Source organism: Antechinus flavipes, chromosome 4 (assembly GCF_016432865.1).
Source record: "Antechinus flavipes isolate AdamAnt ecotype Samford, QLD, Australia chromosome 4, AdamAnt_v2, whole genome shotgun sequence".
Lineage (NCBI taxonomy): Eukaryota > Metazoa > Chordata > Mammalia > Dasyuromorphia > Dasyuridae > Antechinus > Antechinus flavipes.
The window spans coordinates 78354601-78365365 of NC_067401.1; the positions used below are offsets into that span (position 1 = coordinate 78354601).

Sequence of the window (10765 nt, forward strand, 5' to 3'; positions counted from 1 at the left end):
CATTGTCTTTTCCCCAAACTCTTTTTTTCCCCATTTTTAACATTTTGGTTGAGGGGCACCAATATTCCCAAATTCACAATTTTGAGGTCATCCTCAATTCTTCCCCCTCCCCCAATCTTTCACATCCCCATCAGTTGCCAAGTCTTGTCAAGTTCTTCCTCATTAATATTTCATATCTGTCCACATAGCCCCTGCCTTAGATAAAATCCTCTTTGCTTGTCACCTGGAACACTCAGCATGCTTATCCAAGTGAAACTCCTTAGTTTAAACATTTATTTTTACAAACATTTACTATCTTTTCCTACCACTCCCCCAATTGAATTTTTTATAAAAGAAGAAACCTTCATAAAAGATATTAATAGTCCAACAAAATAAAAACCTGCATTGGCCATATCCAAAAAATATATTTTAGACTGTATTTTATGTCTATTAACTCTTTGGTAGGAAGTAGGAGGTTTCATCTTCAGTACTTAGAATGGATCAGAATTCTAAAATCTTTTAAGGTTGTTTTTATTTATAATATTGTTGTATAATTATTCTATGCTGCTCATTTCATTCTGACCTTACAGGGGTCATCCTAGTTCTTCTGAAAGTGTCCATTTAGTAATTTCTTGTATTTCCCATAGATGAGCACCTCTCTAGTTTCCAGTTTGAGGCTTCTATCAAGAAACTTTCTGTGAACATTTTTGTACATATAGATCCTTTTCCTCTTTATTTGACCTCTCTGTGATATATAGGCTTATAGTATATAGGATATAGTAGTGATATAACTGTGTCAAAGGTATCCTGTTTAATAAGTTTTGAGGCAGAGTTCCAAGTTTCTTTTTAAAATAGCTGAACCAATTTGCAGGTTCACTAACAATCTACTTGTGCATCTATTTTCTGGTAGCTCCTCCAACACTTGTCAGTTTCTTTTATCAGTTTTGCCCATCTGATGGATATTAAAGCTCAGAGTTGCTTTAAGATTCTCTCATTTTTAGTTATTTGTAGCATTTTCACATAATAGCTGATAGCTTGGGTTTCTTCTTTTGAAAAATGCATCTTCATATTCTTTGATTTAAAATTGAAAAATGGCTCTTAGTCTTACAAATTTGAATTAGGTCCTTATATCTTGGATATGAAACCTTTATAAAGAAACTTGTTAAAGGATTTTTTCCCCACTTAACTTTTACCTATCTAATTTTAACTACATTAGATTTTTTCATACAAAAGCTTTTAAATTACATATAATCAGAATTGCTGATTTCATCTTCTTTAATGTTTGCTTAATCATGAACTCGTCCCTTATCCAAAATCTGAAAGGTAAATTTATTTCTTGCCTCTCTAATGTGATTATGACATCTCTGTTTAAGTCGAAGTCATGTACCCTTTTGTAAGTTATTTTGTTTTACTATGTCAGGTGTTAGGTCTATACCTAATTTCTGGAATTTTCCAGAAATTTTTGTCAAAAAGTAGCCCTTCCCCATTAACTGGGATCTTTTGGGTTTATACTGCCATGTTTTTTTCATTTCAGTATGTTGTATTCTTAATATGTTCTGCTTTGATTTCTTTTTTTAACTAATACTAAATCATTTCCATGTTTATTGTTTTGTACTATATTTTGTGATCTAGTGCTAGTGTCTTCCCTTCTCCCCTTTTTCACTATTTTTCCTGAGATTCTTTATCTTTTTTTCCCTCCAGATAAAGTTCATTATTTTCCTACTTCTACAAAATAACCTCCTGTAGTTTGATTGGTATAACCAAAGGGAAATTTCTAAATCACAGGTCTAATCATATTATTCCTTCTGCACAGGAAATTTCCATGGCTTACTATTGCCATTAAGACAAATACAGATGTATTTGACTTTTAAAACCTTTTTCAGTTTGCCTTCAGCCTTTCTTTCTTTCCAAGTGTACCTTATATAGGCATCCCTCTTTCAGGTGCTCTTGGGCTACCACCAACCTGATCTCCTTGCTCTTCCTCTACGGTAGTGTCCCATCTCTTCTCTGTCTTGTCACTTGCTGTCTCCTATCTGTGGAATATGTGCCCTTCTATATCAGTACCCCAAGAAATCCCCATCTTCCTTCCAAGGGCACCTCCTAGAGGAAGCTTATAATATCCCTGAATCTTTCCAGACTTGGCGATGTTTGTCTATTTGTATTCCTGTAGTTGCACCCACTTTATTCTCCATACAAAAGTAAAGAGCTCTTTGAAGGCTGTGGCTGTTTATATACCCAGCTCTTGGCACATAATAGGTTTTTAATAAATGCTTACTGAATTGAGTATGACCTTATCCTGATATAGAAAAATGACAAAAAGCATTCTCAGCCCTTTGTTGTCTACTTAAACCACACTGTAGGAAAGCAGAAAGAGTACTAGACTTAGAGAGCTACATTTTGGTCTCAAGCCTCCCTCACTAGCTGTATGTCCTTATATAAAAATGACTCCATCTCTCTGATCTCTCCTTCCTTATCTGTAAGAGGAGTGGTGTGAGTGAGGTGATTTCTAAGGTAACTTTTGGTTCTAAGAGTCACTGATTCCATAAATGAAAGGTTTGTATAAAATATGGCCTTTTACTTTAATGGGATTTATACCTTAAAAAGTAGTGTGATGTTTGTGTTTCATAGTATTCACCTATTTTATAATAATAATTCCAGTGCTAAAATGTCTTCCCAAACCTCCTATCAAATGTCAAAAAATGTTGTGGTCATATATGACTTGTCCATTACATTGCCTTTCACTTGGCTTAGAAGGTGACTATAGTGTTCAGAAATAATTCTCATTACATCCTGCAAGATCTGTGTGTCCACTTCAATCAATCAATCAATTTATTTTTATTGTTATTTTTCAGATAATTATTTGCTAAAGTAGTTAAATTCTTAACAATTTTTTCAGTAATGCAGATGTTTACAAATTTTACTTTCACAAAATATATCATTAAATGTTCTTCTACAACCTAATACTATGAAATCTAACTTTTTAAAAAGTAATTAATTTGTGTCTCTTATAACTCTCTTTTGCCACAGTCCCAGGACCTTCTGCAGCTCTAACAACAATGCAGCTTTTCTCCAAACAAAACCCTTCAAGACAAGAGGTCACTAAACTTCAGCAACAAGTGAAAACAAATGGTGCTGGCGTGACTGTACTCAGGCGTGAAATTTCTGAGCTTCGTACTAAAGTGCAAGAACAACAGAAACAGCTTCAAGATCAGGACCAGAAACTTCTAGAGCAAACCCAAATCATAGGGGAACAGAATGCTCGTTTAGCAGAGCTGGAACGAAAGCTTCGAGAAGTCATGGAAAGTGCAGTAGGAAATTCCTCAGGGTCTGGGCCAAATGAGGAGTCTCCTCGGAAACGGAGAAAGGCAGTGGAAGCCATAGACTCTCTTAGAAAATCTAAACGCCTTCGAAATAGAAAATAACTTGGAATTCAGTTATAGCTCCAAAAAGGCATGGCTTAGCGGCCTATGCAGTCATGCTCACATGGATACTTGGGTTTAGCAGCATGATGTCCTTTAGGCTGCTCGGTCTTCAAAACACAACTTAGACTTTGACATTACTCATTGTTGGGACATTTTCCCCCTTTCTGTCTGGGTGGACTGATGCACAGGATGTTTTTAATTTGCAATAGATTTGTAATAACTAGACCCACTCTATCATGTTTTGAGGAGTTAACCTTTTTTTCTGTGCAGATGATGTATTAAAGTAAATTTATTTGTGTTTCTGCATATATGCACATTAAATAAGGATCTTAAATAAACCCTATCTTGACAGACTAGAAATGAAGTTTAAGTACAGAAAATGTCCTGTTCACTTGAAAGAAAAGACCTACTATTTAAATGGACACTATCTTGTGTAAAAAACAAGTCAATTTTTTGTTACAAGTGACCTTTGTCTGGAATGTCTGAAAAGTAGTTAATACTTTTTGGTATTGAAGTAATGGGTGATTGAAAAGGACTTCTACAGTATTGACTGCAGAAGAAACCTCTACAGTATTGACTATATATTTTTGTAGACTACTGGCAAGGGACTCATCCAGCTATTATATACACAGTTACAATTTTCTGTTGGAACCAGGTCCTACATTTGCATGGATAGATGCATGCACTGCCTTTATAGCTCGCTCAAGAGCACTTGCACTGGTATTGACCTTGAACTTCTAGATTTTCCCATTGGTAAAGAAAGAAGTTCCTAAATTCTTAGTTCCCTAGTTAACATCTGCTCTCATTACAGCAGGCAGAGGTGAGCTTGATCCTTTAATGGGGAAATGTACTAGTTTATTTATAAGACCTCTATTTATATGGAGGTTGAACAGTACTCAAGCCTGTTTCATTATCCATTCCCTGGAGAGTTCAAGTACTCTGGCAAAGGCAGAAACCCAACTTTCAAGGCTCTTTCTGTTTATGTGGGATCTCTGGTTACTAGTACTGTCTTATTACACTACTGTGTCAGCCCATGGGTAAAATGTGATGACTGAGTAGTGGACACTGCTTATCTGTCTAACTTTTTCATCAGTGAAGCAAAGTCCATTCAAGAAAATGGTTATACAATGAAAAGACATTTACAGCATTTCATTGGGAGAGGGGAGAATATCCAAGGGAAGCTTTTTAATACTAATGACTATATTTAAGCTTTCCTTATTCTAAAACTTTAAACAAAAGCTTTAATTTCTTTTTGCACTCCTGTTTTAAACTTGTAACTGGAAAAGCATGTCTTGCACTGTTCAATCTTCTGATTGGTCACTTTAACAACCTCTAAGTTGTTGTGTACAGTGATTATTTTTCCCAGTTGTATATTTTTGAAACATTATACAGATATCACTGTCCTTATTTTATTTTTTAGTGTATTAAATAGCTATCATTTGATTGTTAAAAATTCTTTTAAGCAACTCTTGCCTTGGGCTTCAGTGAAATTAAAGAACATTTAGGTGTAGCATGGAAAAATATTTCCTTGTGGAAGTTTGATATCTAAATTAAAATCTATGGGTAAGAATCTTAGCTTAATAAAGCACAAGGTTACTATCTTTTTTCATCCGTCCAATATAATGAGTTATACTTCCCATTCCCAACAAAAGTAAAATTTTTCCTATCCATTCATAATTGTCTTTAGATTTCTATCAGTAACACCTAACTTGGAAAGTCCATTTACAATGTATGTTTTAAGTAAAGATATTTAATAAGCTAAGCTGATGATTTTTTTTGGAAGAGATAAGCCAACAATTTCCATAAAATATCTTTGTCAACACAGGTAAAAGTCCCAGGTTGGAATTCATCTCAGCTGGTTTTCTTTTTTGTTATCAAGTTATCCATAATGTTATAGCTGGGTTGGAGGCCTGCTGGAATATACCATGGCCTTCACTAAAGACTGCTTTTCTAGAATTCAGGAGACTTTGTTTTAAGTAACAGAATATATATTTATCTATTATGATGATTATGCATTTAACAGTCTTAGTTTGTTATTAAGAGGAACACTTTAACAGGTCTTAATGAATTACAAAAAGTCTGTACGCCTGGGAAAGGTTTGTTTGGTACACTATCCACTTATGGCTTCACTATGATTCACTTTTTATTTCTTAACTCACTTTCATTCAGACCTTCTTTTCTTATGTTTCTATGTAATATCCCAAGTGTCTAGGCTGTTTCACCATTATGGTCTCTCCTTAGTGGATGTGAACAGGTGGTTTTTATAATAAGCAATCAGCATAATAGAAAATAATTGACGATCAGCAAATCACAATTTCTGACATTAAGCACATTAAAACCAGATCAAACCAGTTTACCATTTACAAATTACCCTTCCATGGTATTTCCCTCACATAGAAATGTTCTTTACAAGAACAAATGGGACATACTTTAATTCTAAAGAAATCGGCCTCTTGTATGCTTTTTTTTTTTTTTTTTTTGTGGGAAGTTACTTGTTTGGAGCAAAAGGTCCTTCTCTTAAAAGGAATTTAAAATTTTTTTTCTCATATATTGGGATTAAGACATCGAAATTTAAGCACTTTCTGAATTACATTTGTTAATAGATTTTCACTTAAGGAAGAAAGGAGAGGGGTAGGCACTGCAGACACCATTGCTCATTTTTAATTGCAAAAATTCTAGGAAACAAAAAATAAGATAGGAGATTTTCCCCCCTGCTTAGGCGATAGGAGATTTTTATTTAAGTTTCTGATAGACACTAATTACTTTGATCCACTAAAAGTTGATAATACACAGTAATTTCAAGAAAACTATCCTATTGTTCTGAATTGTCATTAATTTGAATGGTAAACAGTTATGATATAAATATGTTATACTAGGAAATCACTTGACAGAATAAATAAGTTTGCACTGCAGCATCCCAGCTGTTTTTCAGAGCCTTTTCCAGGAGAGCCTGCTTCTCATTGAAATTGCTTTGTTTTTATGGACCACACTTACTAGTAAATTCATTCTGCTAAAATGGATTTTGAGCTATAATACAAAAAAAAGCACTCAACAAGGAATTTAGGGTTTTCAACCCAGCATCGTTTGTGTTTTTCTATGTGAATATTATTTATTTCCTTATAGATAGTTTACAAATCTCATGTTATAAAATCTTTATCTGCATTATTTTTTCAAGCTCCTGATTGGAAGAGACACTGTGGTTTGGAGGAATGAGTATTGGATTTAGAGTCAGAGCACCTTTTTTCAAATCCTAACTGTTACCTGTGTTGTTTTGGGCAAGTCACTTCACCTGTTAGCCTCAGTTTCCTCATTTGTAAAGTGAAGGATTTCGGCTCTCTAGATGGTCTTTAAAATCCTTTCCTGCTCTGAAGGCTAAGTTGTCTATTGTACTTGGACTCCAGAAATGCAGAACAGACATTTGAACATATTATTAACTACATATTTTAAGAGAACCCTGTAGGATTCCCTGAAATTCAGATTTGATAGCCACTATTGGAAGCAACATTTTCTGTAATTATGTTTCTAGTTTTGACTTTTTTATAGAATTGAATTTCTACAGAAGCTGGTCTTAAACTACTTAATAGCTCCAAAACAGAGAGGCTTTTGACCTAAACATTAAAATTCTAAAGGAAATACTTCATTTGACTCCCAACATGGGTAAAAATAAGGAAGGAAATTAATACTTTAATCTAGAGAGCTAAAAGAAATGTTACAGTTTAATTATCACATGAAAATCTATGAATGGCACATGAAAAGACTGTGTAATGTGCATTACATCTGGTTATGAATCATTTAAGTCATTGATACTGTTCGCATTATTTATGCCAGTTCAAAACCTGCACTTTAATCTCCAAAGAAACTAAATGCACAATATGCTGGCCAATTAAATTAGTTTTTTGGAGGTGACTTCCTTTTTTAAGTTTTTATTTGATAGCTATAGTGATTTCTGAGAATACTTGTATATTGCCCTATTTCAAACAGCATGTAAGTTTGTGATGTTAGGAAAAGTGAAAACAACATAAATCTTAAGATGTAGTGCACAACATAATATCTTTATATCCACTTCCATCTATTCTTGAGTACCCTATTATCAGGCACCTTTAAAAAAAACAAAACAATGCTATAAATAATAGTTGAGGTTAAAAATAAAAAGTTCCCTGAAAAGCAATTTTCTGTATAGGGAGAAAGCTGAAAAGTCTGGTCATGCTATGAAACTCCGTGGATTTGGAAGCCATCTGAGTTAGCTTCTAGTGATAAAAGTAGCTTTTTAAACCCTGCCAATTGTCTTTATCATTTTGGTACAATTTCCTTAACCAAGAAACACCAACATTTTCTTTGAAATCAAAGGGGTAATAATGAAAATTACCCTATAAAAGCTGCATAGTAACTGCTTGTCTTTGGTTTTTGAATAGTGAGGGCTTTTAACAATAATAGTGTTGATAAAATGAATACATTGGTGATAAAGTTGCAGGCTGGAGCCAGGTTCTTTTGATTGATCAATGTTGATATTGCCTCCACCTATGCAGAAAGCAACCCCTCCATGCCTTCAACCTGTGCAATTCCTGTCAATGTCTTTACAAAAGTCCTCTTCTTTACAGAAGATCCATCCATACATGCACTGGAGGCCTTCTTTGTGTTTGTTTTTTTTTAATAGTTTGTAATCAATGTAGCGCTCAGGCTATCCACTTCTTGTCCTTCCATCATGCCACATGACTAGCCCACTTTGTACATGTTGTCACTGATATTTTTAGTATTTCTCGTGGGCAAGTCATTGTTGACAATATGCTGCAACCTACGTATACTTATTCTGTATCCATTACCCTTTTGGTTTGCTTAAAATATTTTTTTTCATTTGTTATATGATCTGCAGCCATTTAGCATCAGTAGAAAATATTAATGTTAAAAATACGGATTTTGGTAGCACCAAACAGTTTGGGATCATTGAAAGTATGCATGATTTCTCAAATGTGATCCAGCCGAGTCTTTTCTCCCTGCTCAATTCTGGGTTGAGCTCATCGTCCATACAAGTCTCTTGAAAATTGGCTTCTTAAACCCCCTAAAATATGTAAAAATACATATGTCCCAAAAGTTTGTATTGAGTTCCTAATGTATGGCGAATATTAAATCTAAACTTACCAGTCATAATCAGAAAGGACATGTGAGATAAGTATTGATGTGTTCAAAGGTCTATTGATGTGACCTTATAGAATATGTGGTCCTTATTCAGAGTCATACCAAAGGACATTACTGGTCATAAGAGTATAATATTTTTAATGTGGTACCATTTCTGTTTACCTATGTCACAATGAACTAGAGGTTTAGTTTCTGCATTTTAAATGTTGATGACCTAATGCAAGCATTGGAAAAGTGAGAAACACCTTCCAGTCATACATCAGGGTACTTCAATAAATGTGTTATTACCATTTATAGTTGTATTTTTATTTTGTACACAAAAGAAAATGGAGATAATGGACCATTCAGATATACCTTATTGTTAGTCTGTGACCTAATGGTCACAGACTTAAAATGGTAGGGGAGGGAGGGGGGAAAGGATGTAAAAGAAATATTAGTGGATAATGAACACTTGAAAGATGAATAGCAGTAAACCATGACAATATATTCAAATTCCTTAAATTAATTCCTGGTTCAGAAGAAAAGCTGTCAAGGTCTCTAGTGCTAAAAATAAAAAGATATATGCACTTAACATGAAACCAAGAAACTACAGTTTTGTGAACTGTAGTACCCACCTCCAAATATATGGGATTTTCATCTTGATGATTGATTACTTAGGACTAAGGTCCATGAGAAGAAAAAAAAAGAAGTGCTCTAGCAGCAACTTGCTAAGGTGTGCGTTTCCTAATTGCCAAGCTAGATGTTCAAAATAGAGTAGGAATGTCCAGCACCATTGTTTTATTCTAGTCACCTCCCCAAAAGAAGGATGGAAATGGAATGGCAACTGCTTTACATCTTGGATTTCAGGGGGCTCACAACATATTCTACTTTCCCATGTACAAAATGGGAAGAGAATATTCCTATGAATTAATTAGGAAACCAAACATTCTTAACCTACCCTTTCTTCAAAAATTGGGAATTTTGTGTTCTCAAAAAATATTACTGTGATAAATTAGGCTCCAGTATTTTAAATCAATACACTACTGATGATCCTTTAGAATAGGAAAAAAAAAACAACTTTTTACCTGTATCGTATGAATTCTTTATATTTTTGGTGAAGCATTTCCTCAAAGAATAAGAAATGTTAAGGAGGGGATGAAATAAGTAATAGTTATGAAGAGTTAAAAAGGTACAAATAGAGTGATGTGACAAATTTAATAATTTTATTAAAAACTTCTAAATGGCCAGAGATCCCTTATTTCTCAACTTTTCTGTTCACTTTTTTTTGACACTTTAAAATTATTTGGAGGTTCAATAAACTTAAAATCTATTTCCCCCTTTTGACCATGGTAAATATTATCTGTTATTTCTAATGATTATGACCTAACTTGTCACATTAAGTGTAACTGTGAAAATAATAATAGCAAACATTTTAAGAAATCCTAAATATGTTATATGGACATCTAAACTTGGAGACTTTCTACTTTTATAATAGTCTACTTTGGATTAAACATTTCAAGAGCTTTCTTATATTCATAGAAGTTGAAGTTACTTGTAGAAATAAAAAGAAGATAGATTCAATGATTTACTCAAGATTTCACAGCTATTAAGGGTAAAGCTAGAATGAGAACCCACATTTCTTATTCTCATTCACAATACTTTTTTATCCCCTGCTTCCAACTTGATTAAAAAAAAAAAAGCACCACTTAGACACTGAACCAAATCATAATTGAGAAATCAAGAGGAGGAAGGGACCTCAGAGACCACCTAATGTAATTTATATCTTTACTGGAATTTTGTCTATAAAAGATTCTATGGTGATTATTATCTTTGCTGAAGATCTAGTGAGTGAAAATCCACAACCTCACATGGAAGCACATTCCACTTTGGGAAAACTCTACTACTGGTTAGGGAGCTGCTCCTTTTAGAAAACATGTCTACTTCTTTGCTGCTTCTATCCATTGCTACCAGTTCTGCTGTCTGGGGTAAATCTTTCCAAGTAAGTTTTTTTTAAACTTAAAAACTTTCAATTGATCTGACCATCACAGCCCCTGCTCTATAAGCTCCAGTGGCTATTTCCCTGTTTTTTCTAGGATCAAACAAATTCTTCTGCTTGACATTTAAAATCTTTGACAACCTGGATATAGTTAACCATTCCAGGCCTATTCTACTGTATCTCCAATCATTCACCCTAGAGTCCAACCAAATTGATCTTGCTGTTTTTCACACATACCATTGCCATACTTTTCTAG

At 34.0% G+C, this 10765-nt stretch overlaps 1 protein-coding gene across 2 annotated transcripts in view; it reads left to right on the forward strand.

Annotated features, from left to right (window-relative positions):
* Positions 1 to 8826, forward strand: part of FBXO28 (F-box protein 28) — a 60469-nt gene extending 51643 nt beyond the window's left edge. Inside the window, exon 4 of one of the 2 annotated variants that reach the window (XM_051993383.1) lies at positions 3007 to 3128. In XM_051993383.1, coding sequence (XP_051849343.1) covers positions 3007 to 3030 — 24 coding nt within the window. In that variant the 3' untranslated portion in view covers positions 3031 to 3128. Of the gene's footprint in view, positions 1 to 3006 lie in introns of both variants that reach the window. The other variant, XM_051993382.1, reaches the window with a different exon arrangement.
* The last annotated feature ends 1939 nt before the right edge of the window (positions 8827 to 10765 follow it).